The sequence below is a fragment of the Dermacentor andersoni genome, chromosome 7, assembly GCF_023375885.2.
Source record: "Dermacentor andersoni chromosome 7, qqDerAnde1_hic_scaffold, whole genome shotgun sequence".
Classification (NCBI taxonomy): Eukaryota; Metazoa; Arthropoda; class Arachnida; order Ixodida; family Ixodidae; genus Dermacentor; species Dermacentor andersoni.
In genome coordinates, this window is record NC_092820.1 from 161144084 (window position 1) to 161171030 (window position 26947).

The following is a 26947-nucleotide window of genomic DNA, read 5'->3' on the forward strand; positions in this document are numbered from 1 at the left end:
TGCTGTAATGTGCCCGTTTGATTTCTGCATTCCGAATAAGCTGTTTACTTGCTTTGACAACAATATTCGATGTTTTATATGACGATTGCTTTTTATCCAGTATACTGTGCGACCGTTTGAAGCTGGTAAAGCTGGTAGTAGTAATCGCGCATGTTCTATCCTCTTTCCTGTCGCGCTGCTTCTGTCTACTCGTTTTTTGAAAGAATGAACGGGTCAACTCGGCAGTGTTGCGTTGTATTATATCCCGGTTGGTTATAGTCGTATCTCAGTGTTACGTTCACTAGAGTCCCTTGCTTAACGAGCGGCGGAGACCCCTGCGGACCTCCGCCCTGCTTGTCGCTCACGTTCACCTGAGTGATGGCCGTCGCCGCGCGGGGCGCGGTGGGAGGTGTAGACGCACTTCCGGTGCGCAGCATCTGCGTGGGCGTGCTACGTATACAGTTCATCAGCACGTGGCGGGAGGTCACGTGGTTGCACGCGAACGCGCAACGTTTGCCGTAAACGCAGCCCACGCCTTCGAGAAGACCAAACAGTGCGCTGTAGACAGCACGGCGCCTTGACCCTCCTTTCTTTGATCTCTCTTATTCTTTTCACCTGCCTCATCACCTTCTATATGGAGCGCCTTTCCATTTGTATTGTGCCTTCGCAGGACACTGTGCTTCGCCCTCTTTGTTTGGCGCTAACACCCATCTTTGTTGTATGAGGTTGATGACGGAGGCCGCGCTGATGAACCGGACGATCTCTTTTTTTTTTCTCCCCTGTTTCCTTCAGTTTTTACTTTGTTTGACAGAGCGTCTGCTATCCAGGTTGCTGTACGTGTCGTTTCAGTAGGCGTCAGGGCTCTTGGGAAAAGAACATCCCCGGACAGTGGCCTTGCGCGTCTCTGGCGCAGAAACCAACGATAACGTTACTGCTGTACGTCAAGTTGGCAGATCTCGGCGAGCTTTCTTTATAGACTTGCTGCGCATCATTCGAGTGTGTGCGCAGTTGCTGCCCTTTCCCTCCTCTTCTCTCCCTCATTTCATACCCTTATCCCCTTGCACCAGTGTAGGGTAGCAAATAGGACGTGCCGTCTGGTTAACCTCACTGCCTTTCCATTGTTGTATATCTCACTCTTTCTCCCACGTCACTGTCTCCACTGAACGGATACGCAATCAAGTTTGCCAAATGGGGTAATGCTTACGTAATCACTCCGGGACTCACCACGGTAGCATCCCTGGATATTGTTTTCTGAGGCGTTGCAGTAAGGGTGTGTGGTGGTAAAATTGAGAAGAATGGTGCTAAAGCAGGTTAACGGGGGGTGTCTTCTGCGTTTCAATGTTATATCACAGCACACAACTGAAAGCAAGCAGATATTACTAAACGAAGGAGGTAAGCACTAATAAGGGACTCTTAGGGTTTGCGCCCCCGAAGTTAGGGGACACAAGTCGCCGAGCGTACAAGATACCGCAAAAAAAGTAAAAAAAGAAACGCAAGAATAGTACCAAAGAGCCCAAGCAGTGCACGGGCTTTCGTTAAGAAACTACGCTCGGATGCGCTATTTCTCAAACTCGCTAAGTTGATAAGTTAGTTGTTGATAATAATAGAGGTGACTTAATACCTGTACAACGTTACTGCTAAACGGTTATCGTTACCGATACCACCTGCCAACTATACTGCTCGTGTGCAGGATTGCACCATGCATCCGCATTTTTCCACTTGGGAAGAAAGTGTACCGGTGAGGGTATGCCTATGCTAAGATATCTTAATATGTGAGCTACCGGGGTTGGACGGTGCTTGCTCGAACACGCCGCTTTACTGTATTAACCACAGTCAAAACTAGGTTTAACTAATACTTATTTCATGAAATTTTCAATTTAACAAAGCACTTTTGATTTCCCCAAAACACGTTGATGGAGGGCTTCGAAGACTTCAAAGTAACGGAGGGAATTAAACGTGGCGCCCGATTTAAGGAAGCTCTCGCGTGAAATTTTGGTTATAACAATGCAGTCCACGGAAAGCTCTGGTGTTCAAACGCCTCGAAATGTATTGCTACGTACAGCAAGCGTATTACCATTCCTGTTACAGGGGAACCGTTTTCCTTTGACGAAACTGGCCGTTGCACAGTCTCAGTTTTGCAAGCTCAGACCAGATGGCGCTAGCCAGCAGCCGCTATGTGTCAGTCGACTTGAAACGTGTGCTGTGTTTTCAGTGTAACCTTATTTCACAGTTGCTCACTCCCGAAAAAGTCCACGCTCGCAAAAGCTGCATTCATTTGCGCTCTTGAACAAACATGCAATTCGCGCAAGCGCACTTACATGCCTCCGATTTAACGAAGTCCTCGAGTTAACGAAATAGTAATTCTCGGGTCCAATCTAAGTCGTTTTACCGAGCTTCAAATGTACTCCGCGTGTGTGTCTCCTTTTATCGTGTACTCCAATTTTACAGCTATTGCAGCTACTACTTGTGGACGTGGGAATACCTCATATCATAATTTATTGATCCTTCCTATTTTTCACTCGTGTGTTTGTGTGTGTGTGTGTGTGTGTGTGTGTGTGTGTGTGTGTGTGTGTGTGTGTGTGTGTGTGTGTGTGTGTGTGTGTGTGTGTGTGTGTGTGTGTGTGTGTGTGTGTGTGTGTGTGTGTGTGTGTGTGTGTGTGTGTGTGTGTGTGTGTGTACCCTCTCTCTTCTTCAACGGACACTGCCGCTCGCCCCGTCTCGCGCCTCTTTTGCAACGACTGGAGACTGGCGACGAGAGGCCACGTGCGTCCTCGGGTTCAGGGCACGTCTGACACGTGTCGCCTCCCCGGTAGGCGCACGCTACACAGCTCGCCACACTCGGCTCCTCGCAGAGACGCGAATGAATCCCCCAGCGCGCCAGGAAAGCTTGTTTTGCCCGCCGCCGACGCCGCGTCGTGGGTGCGGCAGTGGCGGGCGTGTGCGACCCTCCCTGTAATACGGCTGACTCATCGCCCCGCCGCCGTCTAAGAAGCGCCCCTGAGCGTCATCACCGTCTCCTCGCACGCCGCGGTTCGCGGAGCGGTATACGCGCTTGTTATTTATTGTGGTATATCACTCGCGGCCTCTCACTCATCGCTCCGCTTATAAGCCTGGCTCTGGCTCTGGCTATGGCTCTTCTGTTTCATTATTCGTTTTTATCTCGTTCTCTGCCAGACGTGGTCGCGAGACGTAGGACTACAGTGCGTGCATGCAGGCAGGGAACGCACAGCGTATAAGCGGAACCAGGCCGGTTAGCGCCGTATAGCCGTCGTGACCGATGACGTTGCCCCGTTCCCACACGGGTGTTGACGTGGGTCACAGATAGCGGTGACGTCGATTCCTGTCTGGACCTCAGTTTTTCAGTGTTACGTCTCTACACGTTGTTCTTTCTTCCTCTCCCCCCCTCCTCCTCTTCTGCGAAATCTCATCGGTCGCTGATTCAGTGTCAGCGGTCCAGTGCGCGGTCGGGGATTTACGTAAGCCCCGAATGTGCGTACTGGCGCTGCGCACTCCGACAGAGATGCTAGCCCCAGAGGTTTGAGTCATCTGACGCGTTAACTTTTCAGTTTCGTGATTCGGTTCAAAGAAACAGACAGATACTTAAAAAAAACACACACGCAGGGTTCTGAAGAATACGCACTTATGCGCCGGTACATTACTCGGAAGGCAACGCCGCGGAATCTCTATTCTTATTAGACTTTTGCGCGCACAAAGACAGGACGTCGAACGAACAAGGGACACACAACATGCGCATGTTGTGTGCGGCTTCTTCGTTCGACGTCCTGTCCTTGTGCGCGCAAAAGTATAATAAGAAACACCTATATAACCAACTCGCCAAAATGTAACGCTTTTGAATCTCTATTGTGTACGCAGTATAATTTGTGCGGTCATAAATGCCCCACTCGGCGCGTTTCGTTGTCTAGTTATTTCTGACGTGCGACTGTCTCTGCGGAATTATTGCTTCGTATATTACAACTACATACAGCATGTAGACGCGAGGGTGCACCAGATTGCGAATTATTTGCGCCCCGCTGTGCTTGCGATGTGCGACATGCTGTTGTACTTGGTCTTGAGCGCAAGCAACGGCGCTGTGATCGCTGCAGGTCGCAAAAACGTTGCCACTGCGTTTCTTCGGAGACACATGTACATAGTTCGTATCTACAATGCCTTCAATGTAATAGTCGCGTCAAACTTAGCGACGTGGAATTACCATGGTCATTATTACATTGAATGAAATGTAGCTACATACCGAGTACCTACCGGTAAAATAAGTACAAGCGCGTTTCGAGCCTGGTTCTCGGCAACTACGGGAGTTGCAGATTCTTGGAAGGCTACCCATCTATTAGGAAGTTAGCGGCATGGGACCACCAAATTCCTCTTAAAGGTGCATCTTCCAGCGACTCCGCGATATACGTTTCCAACATTCCCTCTTTCGTCAATTAAAAAATATATATACTTTTCATTAAGCATTGCTTTTCTGGTCTATGGAAGTTTGGTACGTTGTTTCCGCACTCATTTTCTTGTTATAATCAGTTTCTTTAGTCATCATCATCAAGACGACCACGATCATCCTCTTCATCAGCATCAGCCCATATTGCAACTTGTCTTCGTGCTGCAGATGGCATAATACAACGGTTTATTAATTTTATCTTGATCTTTAATATTTATTTTATAATTTAGTTTGTGCTGGTATTACTCCTCAGTTACGTATGTCTGCAAAAGCGACGTTTTCTTTGTCTCTTCTTCCACCCCGGCAGGTGTAGCGGCGGCCAGCCCCCCTGCTATAGCTGCTCAGAAGTTGAACTCGCTCAATTTAACGTGATTCCGGCTGCCGCGCGCTTCTTGGCCTGTCTCCCTAAGTGGGTGCATGCGAGGGTTAAGAACAATCATCATCATCATCATCATCATCATCATCATCATCATCATCATCATCATCATCATCATCATCATCATCATCATCACCACAGATATAAGCATAGGGTGCCTCGCATTACCCGCTACTCGCCCAGTCCCCGCAGTGGGTAAAGGCACGGGTACAAAGCAATGAAGCAACTGCCAGAGCCCGAGCCTTGACATAGTTGAGAATCATGATGATGATGATGATGATGATCATCATCATCATCATCATCATCATCATCATCCTAATAAACATGTGTATACGTTGCCTAGTAATGCCCGCTCCTTGGCCAATCCCCGTACAGTGGGAAAGAGCCATTAGTCGGATGCCAAGCGATCGAGGAAGCGTCAAAACACGAGCTCTACGGTCACGCCGCGCGCGTCGACGCATCCCAGCTGCCATCGGTCGTGCCGGACGGTTGCACGCATCCACAGCTAGGCCGTTGAGCTTCCAAACACCAGGACGCAGGGACTCGCGGTGCACCCAGGCAGGAAGGACACTCGACCGTGGGCCAACTGCCACCGCAGGTCCGCGGGAGCATCGACAGCTGCGGTGAAAGGCGGGAATCCCCGGTAGTTGCGCCACACGAACCTCGAGGAGGAAGTCCCTCTCGAGCAACAGCTCAAGCAAGACATGAAGCCCGCCCCCGGCGCAGCAGGAAAGGGTCGCGGAACGGCACCCGCGGCCGCCAAGCCGACCGCTTCGCGGAGGGGATCCCTCACTTCCAAGTACGCACTCTTCGAGAGAGCTTAGACGTTCACACTACTTATGGCATCTTGTTACCCCCGTATTCAGAAATGCAACCTAATTTGAAGGTCATGCTTGACTTGATATAAATGACGCCTGGTGCGAACGCGCCGAAGAGGCTCATTGCGTTTCTTTCGGTGGGTTGAAGACAGGCGTCGTTTAAATCAAGTCAAGCATGAGTTTCAAATTAAGATGCATTTCTGAATACGGGGGTTAGGCCATTCATTTTCCGAGCATTCGAGTCTCACTGCAAGCTCCCGCAAGATGGCGTTGGAGCTGCGTTTTGAGGATAAGCAATAGCTTGAATGGCGATAATTGGTGTGTCGTGAGTTTCGGTTTGGTTATTAGTTTCGGTTGCGTATACTCGACTCGGACGTGTACCCGCGGCGTTGGGTGACATAGTGGCTTTGGCATTGCGCTGTTTGGCCCGAGGTTGCGCGATTAAATCCAGGCAGCGGCAGCTGCATCGCGATGGCGGCGAAGTGCAAGAATGCCCGTGTACCTGCCAGTGCCCCACTGCGGCGTTCCCCATAATCATATCGTTGTTTTGGCCCGTAAAACCCTATAATTTATTATTTATAATCGACTCGGACGCCTCTCGCGGCTATACAACGAAATAATTAATGATTCGGTCCCGCTTTTATTGTGAGCTGCGCGGTTTGCAACCTTTAGAACGAAGTGACCTGTATAAGGAATTATTTCGGAGGACCCACGCAGTAGGTAATAAAGGTAATAATGGCGTTCAACTGTACTGTGAAATGTGTCCACGACGTCACTCGTCACTGCTCTATATAAGGGCATGCTCGCGTTCAATAACGGGGTGGGGGGGGGGGGGGGGTTAGTCTCAGTGCGTTCTTCGTGCCTGCTGCCTACGTCTAGGTTTTCGATCACCGTCTTCGGCCGCGCTCGCTTGTCCTCCGGTGGCGTCGCCACCGTCTGTGTCGACAACGCGACAATGACCAAGATATTTCAGCTTCAATTTTACTGCGATAGGAATTATACGGACACTTTAGGCGACTTTTCGCCGTCGCCGTGATGTTCTGCATAAAGCTCAAGTGCGATAACATGGCGGCCTCGCGTCGTATGGTGTAGGTGCGAGCGAAATCTTGCGAGGGTGACTCGAGAAGGATGTCCGATTGATGTGGCGGTGTCTTCTCGCGCTCGCAAGGGAGAAAGGAGGGAAGGGTGCGCGCCGTCTTCTCCCGCGAGCAAGGTGGGGGGGGTTAGGAGTGGGTAGGTGTGGGCGCCTTAGGAGGGGTAGGCGATGGGCCAGGTTAGCGTGTATCTCCTCTTTTACTCTAGCTGCGGCTGCTAAGCGCGGCCTTGCGCGTCTTGAAAGCAATCTGCGCGGGGTTCGAAGGCTAGCTGGCCGGTTATAGCTGATGGCTTCGTGAATGCTGTGTTATGGCGCACTTAGTTCGCATTGAAGCGAGAGGCAGCACACAGGGGAATTCGCTCGCCCCTGCTTCCTCTCTTCATCACACCAGGGTTTTGACAGCGAGTGTCTGCGGTCATCGAGTGAGACGCGCTCGTGTTTGACTGTGCCCACGTGACAAAGCGCTTGTTAATTTAGTTAGTATAAGGAATTGTTTGCCACAGTATGTGCAGCTCATAAAAGAACTAACCTTATTTCGTACAACTGCCTAATAATTTGCTATCGCAATCAATGCTTCGACTGTGGGGCGAAACTTTACTTTTTTCGTCAAGCTGAGGGGCTGACGATTGCGTTATATATAGCGACACATTTGTTAACTTGAGGAAGGGTGAAAATAGGTTGCTGGAAAGGGCTAAGTTGACAGGGTTCGTAATTCTGATAAAAAACCGGATGATACTTTTCTTTCGGTCACTCCTGTCCTCTCCGTGTCTGTCTCGCTCTCTTAATTTATTGCAGTGGTGAGTAGTGCATGAAATTTGCTGCTATTCGGCATGCCTTCTTTGCGAACCTTCTTTGATTCTCTGTGACGCCGCTGTGCTGCGTGACAGCCTAACATAACATTCTTTTAGAGCAGTGTAGCCTTTTACTCCGGACAACAATTTTACTCTGTCGGGTGATTTTGAGTGCATAAATTATATACTCAACGCTTACGAGTTGCTGTTTTATTAAATATAGAACACGTTTGGGCAGTGATCCACCTTGAGTGATCAGCAGGGGTGGAACGAACGATAAGACGTTTGAGTCTCAACGCGCAAAGAACCTATGCCGGGGCAATTCAGGACTGCTCGGAAGGTCGGCGCTTGCATAAGAACTAATGCCCGAGCATGGACGAAGCCTCATCCGAATGCGAACCTTTAGACGAGAGGTCTCGCTCAAGTGCTCTGTTCGCACAAATTGCGCCTGAACGAAGCTTGTGCGTGTGTGAATGCCGAAAGAATGTGGTATTCAATTGGTCTCCCTTTCAGAGCGGCCCCCGACGCAGCGGCGGCGGCGGCGTCGAAGTCGGCGGTATCGGCTGCGCCGAGTGCAGTGACGTCACCAGCGGGACCGTCGAAGCCGGCGGCACCCGGGGGCTCGCCGGGGCGCCTTGGCCGCGGCAAGGCTCCCGCCGGAGGGGGCACGCCCACCCCGGCCAAGGCGGAGGTATTGGCTGCGGCGGCCGCTGCGGCAGGCAAGGCGCCGCCGCCTCCCGCCGCAGGTGTGAACGCTGATCACTTCTTTGTCGTGCAGCGGCCAAACGGCTGGTATAGCCGGACGCGTACGGAGAAAATAAACAGTGATCGCTGCGGCGTGCGGTCAGTTCGCGAAAAATTTTCGTCGCAGGTGTGAACGGTTTATTTTGCTTCTCCGCGCTCTGGCTCGATGAAACTGATAACTCGAGAAGGGGTCCCGTCCGTGTTCAACAAAAAGTTATTACGCCAGAATTGTTCGTAAGAAAACAACTTCAGCCAATACTGATGCTTACGCACTTACGCACTATAAAAACGAAAATCTTCATGAATTCGGTGCCAGGGCCCCTATTCACAAAACGCTCTTACGCTGAAACTCTACTTAAGAGGCAGCTTTAGCTCGGGCGCTCCTATCTAAATACATGTAAAACGAGAATTCGCTTTTCTCGGCGACCACTGCACCAATTTGGACGAGGTTTGTTGCATTTAAAAGAAAAACTTTAAATCTAGTGACTGTTTGTTTCGAATTTTTTGTTTAGATTGTCAACATTTTATTAATATTGGAAAATATTGAAAATTTTCAAAACACGAAACTATCAAGTTTACAACTCTGTAACTCATTAACGAAAAATGATATTACAATTTTCTGAATTACATCTGATAATACATCGCAAGCGGACAAAATTGATGTGTTACGCATGAACCTCAAGAACTTAATAACATGGAAATACAACTTTTGCAGAACCCTTGTAAACAACGTAAAGAAGTTACGTAAGATGTAAAATGACGTATCGAATTAGTCCGCTTTCAATTATCTAATGGATGCCCTTCACAGAACCGCGATATCTGTTCTTGATGCAGAGCTATGCATTTTTAACTTCGTGCTTCTGTATTTCTCAAACTTCCAAATTTTTGAAAATTCTTGTAACAAAATTCAGACCCTAAATCGAAATTCCGCTTGTAACAGTCACTAGAATTTAGCTTTCTCTCTCAAATGCAACAAGTTTAATTAAGCTCGGTCCAAGGGTTATCTCAGAAAAACGTTTTTGCGTTTTACATGTATTTGAATAGGCCGCGTCGGAGATGGACCCGAGCTAAAGCTTCCTCTTAAGTGAAACTGTCAGCCGATCGCTATGGTGGACACACTCTTAGTGAAGGCGGCCAGCGAATGGCTACAAGTACTTACCAACGAAAAGCTTTGTGAATTCAAGACCCAGAGGCGGAATTCCCCAAGTCTTTCGTTTGTAAGTGCTCTTCGCTGTTGGCCAGCCGCCTCCGCTGATGGCATGTTCAGCATCCGGATTGGTTGGAATGTTCTATTACGAACAATTCTGGCGAAAAAGCTTTTCGTGAATGCGGGCCAAGCTTGAATGGAAAGTATAGACCGCCATCAGTTCGGCCGCGGCGTAACTGAGAAAAGTTACCCGCTGCCGACGTGAACGCTTTCTTCGCTTCTGCTGGTCCGGCTGGACGCACCTGACGGTTGGATGAAGGTCCGGACCATATGTAGCGAGTACAAAAGTGTCAAGTATAAATGTTTTCTTTGCAACATGTGACTGACGTCACGAAGGGAAGAAAAATTAGGCTTGCTGTATGCATGAGTAAGCAAGTACCGTTAGCTGATATTCTCCTTTAGATCAAGAGAAAGAAGCGGGGCTCTACAGGGTTTCTACGGGGCTCTACAACTTCATTTATCCGCTCGCTGCAGCGGCAGCGCCGGCTGCAGCCGCCTGTCCCGCCGACGCCGCCAAGCTGGGTGCTGCGGCGGCCGCCAAGGCTGCCCAGGCAGCTGAAAGGGCCGACGCCTTCATCTACGAGGAGTACGGCTTCCCGTCGGCGTGAGTATATAGAACGCTTACCGCTTTAGAGGAGCACTGAGCTCGGCGCGAAATAACAACCTACAAGCGCACAGTTGTCTACGAAAAATTGACAGTTAAGCCCGAAGCTCCGAGCACCGAAATTGAGAGCAAGGCTTAGTGCTGGGCTGAAGCTCCTCGGGCGGTGTTCAACGAATATGCGGGGGGCGACATTTTTGTGCGCCGCAGCACGCGAGGCAACCGCTGCGCTGCAGCAGAAACAGCGCTCCGGCAGCTACCAGGCGTCTCACAACGCTGGCGCGACGAGGAGCGCCACCAGGGGGCGTTGCAGGCGTCGCTTTTCGAAGGCGCACGAGACAGAAGGAAAACCATGAGCGTCTGTAGTTTAAAGTCCGCTTCACGCAGACCACCGCGTGCACAGTGGTTTCGTAAGCGCACAATGGCCCAGTAGGAAAGCTATAGTGCGTGTGCGCACAACGCTGTATGCCAGCAGCGGCAGGCGTAGCGCTCCGCTGCAGAGTGGATAGAGTGGAGCGTGAGGGTGTACTGTGCATTATTTCAAGTGAATAAGGGTGCAAATCGGTCTCCACTCGCACCCTTACAACCAAAAAGCGGAGTAAAGGTGTGAATCGTAAACCGGTTCACATACTTATTTGTTTTTTAGGGTTTAAATTATTTTTCAGTCTGCGGCTGCTTGGCTTTCTCTTTTTGCACCCAAATGCACAGCGCGTGCGCCGTCGTTTTTGGAGACATTCTGACCTTGCACGCGTGGGCCGCGCACGCGCCGTTGATACCGTGACAGCACGGCGGCGGCGGCGCCGACGGCGCAAACGCGCCTTGGGTGTTTGCGTCTGTTTTCTATCTAGATAAAAACAATTGCTAGACGGAAATCTGGCGCTGCGATTCCTCAACGTCGACATCGCGAACGGCACGGACAGTGGGGCAAGTGGTTCGGACAGCGCAGACATGAGCTGATTGCCAATTGACGTAAATTCGGAGTCCAATTACACACAGGCATATCCGCCTGAGGTACTATCTACGAATCGGAATAAAAATCGGTTGATGGCCAGCGCATCTGTCCTGCCCGTGTGACTTGCCATGTCGCCTGCGCTGCCCGCCGTGTTGCACACAAACCAGAGAGATCAGCTTGAAGCCCTCATATCGTTCCCGCTACCACGCAGATACTGAGAAATACTATATGTCTCTCTATATATATTGGTATGTGTGCCTCAGGCGTTGCTATGGGGCGGTTTATTAAGGTATAGTAATTTAATGTTTCCAATCAATGAACCAGGCAATATGTATCTGCAGACATTTGTAACCATTGCGATTTGTAGCACTTCTGTCGAGACATTCCGGCGAAAGTTATAAATTTGCAAAGTAACGCTGGCCGGTCGACGACAACACAACTAACAGCAACAATCCGTGACCTAGCTCGCAACCTCCATCGATAACCGCGGATAAACTGCCGTTATATTTCTTGATTTATCAATATCCTTTGACCGGGTATCGCGCACGAAGTTATTCTGGAAACTTGATAAATTATTCGGTACTTGCAAGGCAATAAAATGGATTGGAAATTGCCTTTCAGAGGGGACCAAGTTTATTCACTACACAACGGCTACTCATTCGAACGCTCTCCGATTCTCTCTGGAGGGCCGCAAAGCACAGTACTGGCCCCTGTTGGTTTCCTAATTTTTATTAATGAATTAGCTGAGAATACAGATGTGACAGTTCGAATGTTCGCAGATGATTGTATAATATATAAAGATGTCAAAAACATTACAGACCAGGTTATTCTGAATAATGCAGTTGCAAACATTACTAAATGGTGCCGATCGTGACAGATGAATATTTATCTAAATAAATCTGTGTGTATGATAATATCAAGAAAGAAGAAACCCCTGACGTTCACGCATGTCATAGATGATGTACCATTAAAGGTCGTTGACCAGTGCAAATACCTAGGGCAATTGTTTCCGCAGACTTAAAATGGGATAAACAGGTAGCATATAATTCACCCAAGGCCTTTTCCGCTCTTTTCTCACTAAGAGGCTCAATTCGGATAGCTCCGCCAAGTACAAAACTATTATCATATACATTGTCAGTTCGCTCAGTTCTTGAATATAGCATTATAATTTGGTTTCCACAGACGAAAAAAAATGTATGGATAACTTAGAAGCAGTACAAATGAAAGCATTTAGATTTATATACAACAGGTATCGACGTTGTAATTCACCTTCTCACCTCCTTGCGAGAGCAGATCTTTTCACAATAAGCAAACACGCAAAGCAAAGAGATTTGTAATCCGACACTTCTAGTAAAGAGGAATGCCTGTCGTACGCGTCTTCCTTTACATGGCGTTATGACGTGACGTAATTGTCTCGAAGTTATCTGCTCTGCCGAAGTGTTTCCGTGCTGTACCGTCGCAAGCGTTACAAACTGGTTTTTCCTGGATAGCTTTTACTCACGTCGTCGTATGACATTCTCATATTGCGGCTGATATATCTTGGGTGGCATTCTGGACGCTGTAGCATTACGCCGTATCATCGCAATTGCCAGCTTATCAGATTCTGATTGACCCACAGGGCTGCCATGTCTAGAACTTGTCGGGTTGGCTCAGTACGCCGCCACTGCAGAATTTGACAATCTGGCGGAATCTGAACGGCGTCCAAGACAGCACCCATGGAGTCACGCTTCTGTCGCACCAAGTTTGTTGCAAACACTTGAAGATGGCACGTCCCGTGTTCGCCCTAAGCGCGTGCCTTTCACAGTGGTGAGCACTTGGGCTTGTTGGTTTACCGTGTTTTCATTGATTAATTAATTCAATAAGTGATTCATTCATCGATACTGTCAGCTCTATGTAGGGCGGACAGTATCACTGTATGCAACTATATGCATCGACAGGAGGGACAGTTATTACAGTACTCTCAATATTCATGCAGCAGGTAAAAGATTACACAATAACAAAAGAAAAACATTAATTACGCATAAAATCTACAGCAATACACTCGATACACAACTAGGCAATAGTGCTCACGGCGCAGGGTCAGAGAATATTAGTGTGGACATTATCTAAGAGGATATCTATATCAGGTTCGCCGATAGAAACAGCACCTGGCAGCCCATTCCATTTTGTAATTGCTCCAGGAAATTAAGTATTCTTGAAACAGACATTTCGCACTTTCAGAGAGGAAATAAACATACTATGGCGGCGACGGGAACTATGATTAATCCTAATTATGAAAAAAATTAGTTTGATCAAGTTTAACCTAGTGACGTATAATTAGGACAAAGACTTTAGCTGTTCATAGGCATTGAGGACTTTTATGGGAGAGATGTGAGATCCTGCACGTGCCCTTCCCCACACATCCAGTTTGACCCATTCAAGATGGTGGCCGTCGTAATAGAAGTGAAAATAAAGCGTGAGTGCGTGAGTTGTGGTCGCCTGTTTTATAGACACCAATTGTTCCTTCCCACATCCTCGCTGTTTGCAAAGCTATCCTAGCCCGATGGTGCCGGGAATGAGAGGTCGGCCATCATTTGAGGGGCAAACTAACTGCGTGGGAAAGCCTTCTTACAGTATTTAGCACGGCACCTAATGTAGCGCATGAACGAGAGAAAGAGAACAGAGGTCACGTGGGCACCATTTCTGTGTTTCTTACTGATAAAGAGTTGCAGTAACTTAGAAAGGGATGCGTGCATCGGCGGTAACGTGTTGCTGCTGAAGTGTATACAATGCTGTTGTCCCGAAATAATCGGAAATGCAAACTTCGGCGTTCCCTCTGGTACTTGAAGTCATTTACTGCGACAGCAGCAGGATGTTGCAGCGGACATGGCAATCTTGTCAAGAAGAACGTCATCGTTGCAATGCACACAATGTTGTCCTCCTCCGCTACAACGGTGTCTGGTGCGGCCACCAAAGTAAGCGACGCCACAATACCCAAGAGTTTGGGCGACGTGCAGGACACCGCACGAATTACAACGCCACCTGCGTCGGTCTGTGTTTTTTGACGATTTGGTCCCGAACGAATTTTAGCGGGTTTAACAGAACGTACAAGCGACCTGTTTGACGCTTCGAGTGCTGCAGCCAGAGAAATGCTTTAGGAACCTATCACGTTGACTACACTATTATATTTTCTTCCCTCGTGTTCCTGCACTTTCAACGACCTTATCCACCTTCTCCAATACGCCGTACTCTTGTTGGCAGGCACTCTTGCGGTAGCCCGGCGTCTATGGCATTCTGCTGCCGAGAACAAGATCCCGGGTTCGATACCCGGCCGCATCAACTGCACTTTAATGAGGGCGAAATACAAGAAGGCTCGCGTACTTAGATTTAGGTGCACATTAAAGTACCCCATCTGGTCAAGACAAGGTCGCAGCCTCAATTCACCACAGCGTCCCTCATAATCCGCTATGCAATTTCTGGACGTTGCAAACACCCAAACTTAATTTTTTTTTTGAAGGGCCGAGCCCTTGCCAGCGGCCAACCCGCTGCTCATCTTCTCGGTGCTGGTCTCTTACTTCCTGTTCGTGGCGGCCTGCTTCCTCATCATCAAGTACGCCTACCACGGCTACGGTGAGCCGCACTGTCTTATTCGCTCATTAGTAGCACCGCGTCGTCAGCTTCCTTATTATCATTTTTTTTAGAATTACACTGCAGGCACATGAAGCAATCTGGAAAACCTAAATCAGTATTTTGTTGAAATGGAAAATGCACATAGTCGCAAGTGTTTTGAGCATTATGATTAAAGTTCGAGTGGACGAATAGTTAGTTTGAATGCGTGAAATGATCTTATAGAAGTCATGCAGTGGGGTAGTTCGTCCTATACTTCTGCTGCGGCAAACGGCCGGAAGCGAGAAGAACGCATAATTTGTTCGAATGCGTGGTGATGCCAGAGAGTTAGCTGAAGTAGCTCGTGTTTGATATGCAGATGCAGGGTTCGTGATGTTTGGTGAAGAACGATTAACTATAATATGCTATCGTCAGTGGGGAAACATACATACGGACAGAAAAAGAGACGGCAGACGAGTTCGTTTATTTTTTAATGCCGGTCTGTGAGTTTAAGCGCGATACGAATTCTGCTGATCACACACCGTCTTTAGTGCATCTTGAATATCCCTCCAACTTAGAAAAACAATTCTGAGTTTTTACGTGCCAAAACTGGGATCTGCTTGAGGCGCGCTGTAAAGTAGTTATTACAGTGGGGCCTTCCGTAGTAAGGTAATCCGTAGTTGGGGTTTATTCCCAAAGTGTGCAACGAAATGCTTGGACGTTTCAGTTGTTTCTGTGCTTCGTTGCATAAAACGGGGGATTGTTAAGAAAAATCTCTGGTGCCTTAGCAGTGAATGCGAGAGAAATGCGTTAGCATTATTACGTCGGGCCTCTTTGAGGTCCCGGATTCATGATTTAAACCGGGTTCACCACATAGCGAAATGTTGTTAGGGAGCTCACTCGACAGATGTCCGGCCTCTTCGAGGAGCGAAGTGCAGCTGTCGGTGGTCCGGAGTAGGTGGACTACCGTCAGTTTGACGGCGTACATCTCAAAACGGATGTCATCCTCAGAATTCGTTCCCCGAGAGTATGCCTTGAAAGTTCGCCGGCTACAATTCGTAAATCGTAGCATGTTCCGTGAATTAGTCGGGTTAAAAATTAATGAGTGAACATTTCGTTAATTAATCGATTACGCATTTTCGTTTGTTGCGCAAGAAATGTCCGCCTCTTCGAGTAAACCAGTTCAAGGATTATATTATGATTGTGCTACCTGCCACAGACATTTAAAGATTCTGTGAATTCTGTAAGAAATACACAATGTCATAGGCTACGAAACTCCTCCTCACCCCATTTGCGGTCAATGACAAGCCTAGGAGCACAAAATCGACAGTGGGCGAACGATGGGAATCGGAACTGGAAGCGAACTTTCTTTCTTTGTTTTCTTTTTGGGAAAGGGACTAGTGTTCGTTAAGGCCCTTCTTCAGAGAACGTCGCCTCGCGTCGAAACGTTGGGGTATAGGGGGCCAAATGTTTCGACAGGGTTACACGTCCTCGTCAGGACGCAACGTTAGTTCCGTCTTGAGGCTTCCGTTGTTCGCCCATTGTTGAATCACTTCGAAAGTAGCGTTTTTGCCTGAACTACTGTCTTTTGTTTAGCAGCACTGAAGGAAGTGCGTTTTGTGCGCCGCAGATGTGAACGCGCCGGACGTTCACACGGTGACCAGCAAGGACATTCACGCGAAGCTTGAGTTTGACCCGAAGGGTGAGTAGCGAAGTGTGTTTGTCAGTTCGTCAATTCGCCGCCCAACGGGCTACTCCTTGTAACTTGGAGACTGCGCATGGCGTTCATTGACGTCTCTCGAGAATTGTTCTTGAGATGAGCACGATTACCTTTCAATCTGTGCGAGCTGTACAATTTCTTAGTATATATAGTGATATGTCCGTCAACAATGAATATTAGAAGTTTGTGCGCTCGCAAGCTAAAGACCAATGGGGCCAGATAAAAAAAAAGAAGTCGGCATTTTAGGCGCCCCAGCTGAAATCTTTTAAGTGATACAGCTTACGTGCGCGTGTTCGACCAATGGAATTCCACGTTGCGAAGCTGTGCTAGACGAAAAAAATTGAGCTTTTCGCTGATATGGTTGCCAAACTCTCGCTCGTGAGTGGACATTTTGTGTTTACTTTCCTTTACAATGCTTAGGTTATGTTAACTTTTACTTGCTTGCAGCCTGTTAGACGCTGCCTTTCAAACCCTTTGTTGCTTCAGCAGACTAATAATTTGCAATTACTACACACATTTTGATAGATTATTATTATTATTATTATTATTATTATTATTATTATTATTATTATTATTATTATTATTATTAGTGGGCCGCATTAGGGACAGCGAAGTAGAGCGAGAAATACATCGACATAGAGAAGAACGTACTGACGCACAGCGAGAAGGATCGGAGGTATTGAGTGGGTGAACTCATTGTTACTAACGTCATAATTAGGCAGCAGACAATGAAGCCAAGAAAAGCATAGAAGAAATTGACTGCCCCGATAATTCAAATACGGAAATAACAATGAAAAGGCGAATGAATGTCGAAGTAAAGACAACTTGTCACCAGTGTGGCAGCCGCACCGGCAATCTTCGCACTATGCTTGTGATACTCTACCCATAGACGTTAGGCCGCGGCTGTATGCTCGTCCACTTGTTTAGGTCTTTCTGTACTGTACGTGAACTAAATATATAGCCCTGAGAGTGTTAGACAGCGCCACTCAAGGCTATGGCGGCAAATGTGGAAGACCGTTGAATCCGCTTGCGTCACGTTGTACCTGAGCTGTTGAGCAGGAAACTGGCCGACAAACCCTTTGTTTGTATACGGCCACAGACAAGCGCGTAGTCGCGGAACTTGTGAATTCGTATGTCTTCCTTCCTGCTCGCGCTTTTCGAGAAGCGTCAACCGATACCCATAGCACGTCAACTAGCTCGAGCTTTGACTCCGCGGGTTGGTCAACTTTATAAGTATTTTGTAAAACGCCCAACCATTCATCCTGGCTATTAGAACTGCTCGAGAACAACTCTCGAGAGTCACTTTTGTCTCAGGAGCGTCAGTATAATTAAGTGGAAAAGTTGAAATCGGCTCACTTCCAACAAACTAATTTTTATGACGGCCATCGCATCTGCATCCGTAAACTTATCGCCAGTGTATACCTCTGACCTCGATAACTTGCTTTTTTTCAGACCTCGAGGACAACAAGCCGCCGAGTGCAAGGCGCTTCGCAAGTTTCGGTAAATACACAGATGCTTTGATTAACTCGTTTAAACTATAGCTGTCGCCATGTCGGCCACAACAAGGCTCGATTGTCTCGTGCGGATGACCATTATACTTAGCTTCAGGGTGCGATCAAGGAACAATTTGGCGGGCAGAGTAAGCGAAGCGATTATACCGTTGCCCGCGTTACGTTATCTATTTCCTCCCTGTGAGTAATAGGTGGTGTCCAAATTCATCGTTCAGTGAGGGCTTGCGCTGAGTATCACATACAGATCATGGGAGGCTACGCGTTTGCAAACTGCATTTGCCGAGAGCAACTGCAGGAGCCGGAAGTATGTCATGGACGTAAGATATTTTACACCTAAGATAGCGTGTATCCCGCAGTACGATATGAGTGCTTAAGATTTTTTTCAAATGCGTAAGCATGTCTATGCTTACTCAACGAGGAAAATCGTTAAGACGATCTCTATGCTTACCCAACGAGGAAAATACCGTAAGACGATCGCTTTCAAGATAGTGCCCGTAGCAGCGAGTGAATTCACCTTAGTTCTGCCTCTCGATTAAGCGTCGAGAACACAGCGCGCGAAGCTATCAGCAGTTGGCGCTCACTGTCCCCATCGCAGATCGCTTTCGGGATACGGGCCGCGCGGCAGTGCCGTATGCAGCCGCCGCCGGAGTACGGTTGATCACAGTTTATGATGGTTCGACGCGGATGAATAAGGCGCTGAAGAGTGATAACGGCTTATAGTGATATGAACGTCATCAGCGCACCTGGCGCCGCCACCTGCAGTACGTTACCTCCACGGGAAGCATTGACCGGTCAGCAGCAGAGATAAGCAAGATACGTTTAGAGTATTGGTGGGAAAAAATGCACGGAAGAAATTGATAGGACCTGACCCATTACAGGCAGAGGTATAGGTGCTGGGTAGATATGTAGAAGGTTTAAAGCAGAGAGAAAGTATTCACTAGACATAGACACAATGCTAGACTGATAATTATCTATAGATTACTTGATCAGGTCAGGTAGGCTAAGTGACTATTTGTCGCCGCGCCATATCAAGCGGGGCGCCAATAAATCATAATTGTCATTGTCAACTCGTATTTTTGGCGCGGGCGGTTCAAATTGTAGAGCAGCGGCGTGGACATGAACGGGACCTTTGGCAGCGATGTTCTGTTCAACAAAGTGACATGCTGGCACAGAGAAAACGATGACAAACTTCTAGACGAATAATCTGTTTATCTAGCTCGACTTAAAGTTTCTTCCTTGAGCGTATCTTTGATGTTGCACTTCATGACGCATGTATCAGCGCGTATTGCGTAGCTTTGAACAAAACAACGAGATTAGCTTAATCGGGGATAATTTATGGCTTTGGTAGGCTCGTAAACGTGTCGTTGCGCATGCGATGTGGCTTACGTGTACATTGACAACCTTGCAGAAAAATAAACAGTTCATAGTATGCACTATGTTTCGCGTGCCTGCATGTGGTTCAGTGTTCACTTTTAAGAGGAAGCTTTAGCTCGAGTGCTTCTATCTAAATACATGTAAAAGGAGAATTCGTTTTTCTCGGCAACCACCGCACCAAATTTGACGAGGTTTGTTGCATTTAAAAGAAAATCTTAAACTCTAATGTCTGCTGGTTTCGAATTTTTGAGTTCGGGCGTGAATTTTTTATTAAAGATCGGCATAAATCGAAAACTTTCAAAAAACGAGACTATCAAGTTTTCAACTCTGTAACTCAACAACTAAAAATGATAACACAGTTCTGTGAATTGCATCCAATTTGTAATATGTAAATACAGTTTTTGCAGAACCCTTGTAAACACCGTAACCAATTCACGTACGATGCAAAATGACATATCGAATTTGTACGCTTTGAATGATCTAACAGATGCCGTTTACAGAACCGCGATATCTGTTCTTGATGCAGAGCTATGAATTTGTAAAATTGTGCTTCTATTTTTTTCACACGGACGAATATTTGAAAATCTGTTTAACAATATTCAGGCCCTAAATCGAAATTCCGCTTCCAACAGTCACTAGAATTTAATTTTCTCTCTAAGAGGCAACAAATTTCATTAAAATTGGTACAAGGGTTACCTCAGAAAAACGTTCTTGCGTTTGACATGTATTTGAATAGGCCGCGTCGGAGTTGTGCCCGAGCTAAAGCTTCCTCTTCATAATGAGAAACGGCCATGGGTGAGAAACCGAGAACGAGCATCATGGCCTACATCGCATAAACTTAGCGCTTTTTACTGCCATACTTTCTTTGCCTGTGTCAGAGATATCGAGAAAAAAAAAATCAGAGAGAGTCGTGAAGTTTTTGTGACGAAATTTCCGGTTTGTTCGTGTTCAGGGCGCACTGCTTCTTTTCTATTTGACCGCAAATGTTAGATGCGTATGACCAGAAATACAGGACGTTTAAGGCATGCGAGATATATGGCGTCAAATCAATCAATTGGACGAATGATATAAGTTAGTGAACTTGACATATTACAAACGATTTAATGAATGAATGAATGAATGAATGAATGAATGAATGAATGAATGAATGAATGAAACTATAAATTTGCCAGTTACTAATTTTAACAACCTTATCACGCAGGACGGGTGAAGAGAAAGGGCTCGAAAAAGCCAGTCCGAACCAGGAGTAAGTGAAATCGTCGTAAGCACCTTCGCTTCGGCAAAGCAAAAATTAGTCTTGTATAAGGCGCATATTTTTTTTATTATAATCAAAACGGAAAACGTTGTCAGCTGCGTTTAGAGCGACGTTCGCTCCGCAACACGTCGGTGCTAATAGAGCATCAAGCTGCGTGACTCCAGGCACATCATGTTATTGGATTACTTTGATCCGTCTCGACAACCACGTCAAGTACAACGAAAAATATGGGCTCCATCAGGCCAACCAGAAAAGAGAACCAATAGGCTTCTCACGCTCGACGCCGACTTGATGGAAGCTTAACGTAAGGAATTCACGATGGGTAAGCTGTACCTCCTGATCCTTTCTCTGGAAGGGCACACGTAGCCGGCATTCGATCATTACCCATAGGCTGATCCTAACCTTAGACTTGGCTGTGCTTCACAATTTTGCGGAGGCGGAGCACCGAACGAAGTGCTCGGTATTCATCGAACTGCAGTGGGAATGGGGGCCAGTAGACAGCTTTTCTTCATATGTTATACGCATTACTTGAGTAGGCGCAGCTTTGCAGCTTAGCCCATTCTTTCTGCTTTTAAGGTGGGCCACGCTACACGAGTGACTCTCTAAAGAGAGCGTTTTATATTTGCGAATAATTCATTTCACTGCATAATTTGGAGCGCATAAGTACATATCGGCACCCTTTTTAGTGTGCGTGTCACTTAATCCAGTTGTAGAGTAACAGTTGTCATCCGTAATTATAGCCATTATTATTGTTTGCAACGTCATAAGGACCATTGGATGGTAAGAGTTATTGGCCAAGTAATGCGAATTGTGTCCTTACAACAACTCTGCCATAGAAAGTGAGCTTCAAAAACTTTTATATAAGAATCCACAAGGTCGTTCGAAGCCGTAAGGACGAAGTCTATCGGCCGATTCATGTGCTGTTTATCATCACCATGCTGGCTGAACAACCACGTCGCCACTCGCAATATACCATACGTCGCGCCCCATTTCCCGCGTGTTCTAAGTGTGAAAGTCTACAACACTCGGTTTACTCTCAGGAACATTACGGTTTTCTGTGTGGAACCCGTACAGCTGCGCCGACTTAAGGAGGTACTTATAGAGAGAAACAGCAGCTCCTGTATCTATCAACGGTGATTGACTCGAAGCTCTTTCTCGACTCCACGATAATGATGATGCTGATGCTGATGCTGCTGATGATGATCCGGACGAGTACAGTCTACGGCGCCGCCTCTCGACCGAATAAATGCACTGTGCTTCAATACCACTGCGCGGTGATTTCCATAATCAGTAGTTGCTAGATAAACGCACCTTCACTCTGACGCATTCGAGTAGACACCGAGTGTGCCTGCTTACAAAGTGCAATTGCCCATCATCGATCGCCGGGAATGTCACTGAAGCGCAATTACAATATTAGCCAAGGGGCAGCGCTGTTATTCACAAATATTCACAAGACAGTAAATTCACCCACCAGACGGTAAATTTTATCCAAAAGATGTAAAAAATGAAGTCCATGCAGATTTACAAGCGCAGCAAGAAAAATAAATCAGGAGAGAGATTCTGTACGATAACACAAAGAGCAGTGCCTGCTATTCGAGGCCGGAGCTGGTTGCCTGAGGATAATTAGCATACCACACCAAATATTCGCGACAGGGTAAGGCGTGTGTATGCTGCAATTAAAGCCCGGAGATGACTCAGCACAATGTAATGGAATGGCGAGATATTCACCTGGCAAGACTAGTGTGGAACGTCCACCTACCGGAAGCGCTGGGATTCATAGAGTTTCTAAATGAACTCTAGAGGGAAATGTGGCGCTAGTGTCTACGGGGGTTCTCATGAGCGTTGCCTCAGCCTACATGGGAATGATGGGAAGTACAGGCTTCGGATTGACTTCGGTCTTCAGACTAGTGACGTTTGCTTCTGGCGCAGTAAACAAAGCTATACTCAAATATTATCTCGTAAAATCTAATTCTATTTCTGCAGTATGTTATATAATGTACAACACGCTACATAAACTTTGTATGACTTTGAGATGGAAGCACGGTTTACTATGGTTTGTCACCAGGACACACCAGGGTATGCATACTTGTGCGATTCTGTTCTCAATTTAACGCCAAAGAATAATTATTTATTCATTTTTGCAACAGCAAAACAACGGTGCATGTACTTATATAAAAATACTCATCAAGTATTTCTAGAAATAAAAATGTTGTATTGTGACAAAGCGTTGCGCCCTTGAGCGGAATGCTACAAGTGTCGTCTGCTACGGCGCCTGCTCGCTGCAAACGCGATACTTTTCTCGCAGACGACAGGCACTTGCGAACTCTCTCGCTCTTTCGAAAGGCTGTGTCGGCTGTCACGATTGCTGAACGTCTTCAAGTACTTTTAAGCACATCTGCTGCAGTGCTAGCTAGGACGCTAGTGGCCTCCTCCTACGAGTATGCTTCATCTTATTTTATATTGGCGTACCGCTTCCGAAGCGTTACAGCGTGGCTTTGCGGGTACACATTGTGCGACACTAGACTAGAGCTAGGAAGCAGCTATCTTTCCTACCACAAGTAAGTTTGTGTTCTCAAAGTCCTAAAACACGCATTTCAATGAGCACATAAACGAGCACATAATGAAGCCCTCAATAAAATTTGATTGTCAAGCCACTAGAAGTACAACTGTATATATCTTGTATCAGTAGCGCCTTCTTTGTCCTATTCTGAAGTTTCATGAAGCACGTAACGCTACAGTGCCAACCTAACGCACTTAACAAACCAAGGTCCAAACGCTCAAAACATGTTCTTTCAGCGTTTACGATGCCGCCGCTTTCTCGTCACGGCTTCGACGCCACACTGCGACACAAGCATCGTCCCAGTCGCTGGCCCAGCGCGCTATCACCACTCCGAGCAACATAACAAAGGCAGAGAGCTTTGCGTTGCACTGTCCCACTGCAGGTTATAGCAATTGCGCTTGGAGCGAAACCAAAACTGCCAAAAAAATTCTTGTAGACTAGTTTGCCAGTCAATAGAATGCCAATCCGAAGCCTGTACTTCCCATCATTCCCATGATGGTTGAACGATCGCAGCGCCAGATTTGCCTCTAGGTATACTAATATGAAACTCTATGCTGGGATTCAAAGCGGATCGAATCATTAGGAGAGACAGGCAAGAGACGTTTAGAGTATTGATGGAAAAATAGCAGGGAGGAAACGCATAGAGCCCGAGTCGTTATAGGCATAGGTTACTGTATGAAAAAGAAATAGGGGTTATAAAGAAGAGAGAAAAGATTAAAGAAGAGAAAAAAAAAGAAGCTTTTGTCTTCACGACAGAAATATTTGCCACTGCGGAGGGTTATCAGTGACTATCGCCAAATTTTTCGACATTCTCTGTTTACTTCTTCAAGTGGACTTCACCCTATTGATTGCTGAATCACAGATGTCAAGCTTTCTTTTTGTTTGTTTTCACATGCACCATTTATAAATGTCGTGTTAGTAATACAGGCTAAAGAAACAAGGAAAAAGCCTCAACTTTCAGTTTTTTTAGGACGCCGTGTAGCGACACCGCCGAAGAAACTTTCCTATTGCACACTGCTCCACGTTCCCCATTCCCTCCATTTTCAGAGGTTCGTCGGCGGTCCACGTCGTCGGCTTGGGAGAACGAGCGGGTGACCATGATGGCCGCCGATGTGGACTACCTCGCCGAGGTGTTGGGCTCGCGGGTAGCGGTCGAGGGCGCTGGCCTTCATCAGAGCGCCAAGACCACGGTCCACGCCAAGGGTGAGAAATGCTACTTCATCATTGGGCAGTGTTCTACATTTCCACTCGATATTTAAGAACAGCAACGAGGGTATTCATGGAGATAACGGGTAACGCATATCAGATATTAAGAGTGCAGTGAGAGCTATACGAGGCACTGACGGATTCATCTAAAGGACTGCATAGGCCTAGCGCCATTTTTGTCTGGCACAAAGAAGCGCAGGTTCGCAAGATTTGCACACCACTGGTTCGATCACCCTTGCGTCATTCGCCTGATTCCCGTAGTTCTTATTTTCGCGGCTATTCTCGATCCTGGCTTCACTCTTCAGTACGAGTACCACCGCTTGCACGAAGCTGAAACTGGCATCCAGATACACGGCCAGTATCCTTGGATCTCAACGGTCATTTCCAAGAAAAACATGAAAGAGGAAATAGAACTAAATGAGTAATTCAGCATTCTTTCAGCTCGAAGAAAACAAGATTTACTGGCAGTGTATCGGGAAGCCACGTTCCCGATTCGTGCAAGCTTTGGTATTCGTACTGAAGAGTGAAGCCAGGGTCGGGAACAGCCGCGAAAATATGGGAATTAGGCAAATGACGCAAGGTTGACTGAACCAGTGGGGATTCTCCCGAAAAAAATTTTCTGTTTCGGATGGCTATAAGTGAATGAGCTTGTCTAACTTTGTTCTTTTAGAGGCAGACGAGCAGAGCGTTTTTACTAACGACAGCAGATAAAAAAATCCAAGTCGGGTTGCCAGGTACATCCGTCCTTCCGTTTACGCCATCCTAGTTGTCATCGAGCGTCCACTTTTCGATCGTGGTTGGGGTTGCGAATAGTAATTCGACATTTAAGACCCCAGCCATGCGGGGCACTTTCGATCGCGATGGGCTTCTTAGCGCGGGCTGTGGAAGGGAGCCAATCATGATCCAGAAAATCTTCCCGGATCTGGCTCGATCGCCATCCAAAACGCCCCGCCGTGAATGCGGTATAATGCCCCTTTCATACAAGGCACACTCCATCGCCATCGAGCCCGATCGGGATCACACTTGTCGAACACGATTGGCTCCACCTTCCACAGCTGGCACGAAACAACCAATCGCCATCGAGAATGCCAATTGCCATCGAGATTACCCCGTGTAACACCGGTATAAAGGACTTTATTGGCTTGGCGTAAGCGTAGCAGACAATACTAATACGGTCATCTGAAACTGTCTAACATCGAGAAATTAACGTTTTCCTCGTTTACATCATGAACTGCAGTATGGTCACCTAAAACTGTGCAATGTCGAGAAATTGACCTTGTTTATTCTCATAAACTGCAGACGCCGACGGCTCCGGCAACGACGCTGCTCCGTCCTCCCCGGGTCGCCCAAGTGTGCGGCCGAAAAACTTGAATAAGAGCGGTTGAGCGGCGGTTCGCGCCCGAATGTTGTGTGGTCCTCGCTGCTTGCTGTGGTGGAGTGAGATGGTGATGATGATGATGATAATGATGAAGCGGGCCTACGTTCTGCGCCCGCTTCGGCGATTTCCGATTTGCGTCGTGCGAACTTTTCTGTAGTCGTTTTTTTTTTTTTTGGAGCGTCAGAGCGCGTATAATAAAAGAAACGTTTGAGGGTGCGCCCAATACGCGCCCTTAGGATACGTACATTTAGGCTGCCGTGGAGACACGCTAGGAACTCCGCTAACAAAAGAAACACGACTACCCAGATGTCCTGCACTCCCCCCCCCCCCCCCCCAAGAAATCATCCGAGGTGAAACTAAGAACGTCGTAGAGCTTTCCGAATCCAGCAATTGTGGAATCAAATTCACTATATTCTTTCGATGAATGTGACTCGAATATCAAATGGCATACGGAATGCTTTAGCAGGAACTTGCATATACGAAAGGTGGTAAGAAGAAAAAGAAATGGTGGATCGTACGTACATGTGTGAATCAGTTACAAGCGAAGCTTGCTTTACATGCATACCATATTCCTTTTTAAGTAGCATAGAACTCCTGGCTTAATGCGCGCCCTTGCCTCATTTTATACCCTCGGCTGCTTCTGTTGCCGACTCCTCCACTTCTTGGCTCTTGTTCTGCTTGTATATTCGATCACATTCCTTGTGACACATACCATTTCTGGAGCATTGGCCAAAAGCTTTGCTATTCCCAGTTGTACATAGTCTTAAATATTCGCATTAAACGGCAACTCCGGCAATTTTACAGCGAAGCTGCATATGGCTAGGGTACCATAGAATTTTCGTGTCCGCACACAAACTGTCATGGCACATACCCCTGTAAGCACTCATATCCGCGTAAGCAAGCGAAAAATGCCATGTCTCATAGCTCTGTAATGCAGAGGCTACAAGCACTCAGCAAAATGAAGCGAACAGTGCTTACATTGATTATAATCCCGCATACAGCATACCGAACAGCATGTCGAAAACTGTCATCACGAATGGCTCGTGCTCCCGTAAGCAAGCAAAAAATGCAGTGGCTCATCGCCCTGTAAGGTTCGTGGCTACTCTGCGTGGGTTAGTTGCGATGAGATCCTCTGAGGTCGTTGTCGGGGATTTCAATGTGGATGTGTCGGGATCGAAAATGTAGTTTACGCGTTTCGTGTTGCAGACATCGCTTGCGAAGCCATACCGATCTTGCCCAACCAACCACACAGCAGCGTACGTGTATCGATTTGACTTTATTAAAGAATGTGTTTGCAGTTGCGGGTATGCAGTTCAGTGTATATAATAGCGACCACAAAGCCAT

General features: G+C 47.2%; 1 protein-coding gene across 1 annotated transcript; it reads left to right on the forward strand.

Annotated features, from left to right (window-relative positions):
* Nucleotides 1-5509: 5509 nt before the first annotated feature.
* Nucleotides 5510-25896, forward strand: LOC129385254 (uncharacterized). Its single transcript, XM_055071621.2, has 9 exons — nucleotides 5510-5604; nucleotides 8024-8256; nucleotides 9936-10065; nucleotides 14511-14623; nucleotides 16230-16301; nucleotides 17772-17819; nucleotides 20406-20450; nucleotides 24067-24222; nucleotides 25525-25896. The coding sequence occupies exons 1-9, from the start codon at nucleotides 5510-5512 to the stop codon at nucleotides 25608-25610; spliced, it is 978 nt and encodes a 325-aa protein (XP_054927596.1). The 3' UTR covers nucleotides 25611-25896.
* Nucleotides 25897-26947: the final 1051 nt, after the last annotated feature.

What these genes read in the sequence shown, in the direction of transcription:
- LOC129385254 (XM_055071621.2), top strand. Translation starts at nt 5,510, where the DNA reads ATGAAGCCCGCCCCCGGCGCAGCAGGAAAGGGTCGCGGAACGGCACCC. An exon ending in AGGGGATCCCTCACTTCCAA is followed by an intron (nt 5,605 to 8,023) that starts GTACGCACTCTT and finishes TCTCCCTTTCAG; the next exon opens with AGCGGCCCCCGACGCAGCGG. An exon ending in GCTTGAGTTTGACCCGAAGG is followed by an intron (nt 16,302 to 17,771) that starts GTGAGTAGCGAA and finishes GCTTTTTTTCAG; the next exon opens with ACCTCGAGGACAACAAGCCG.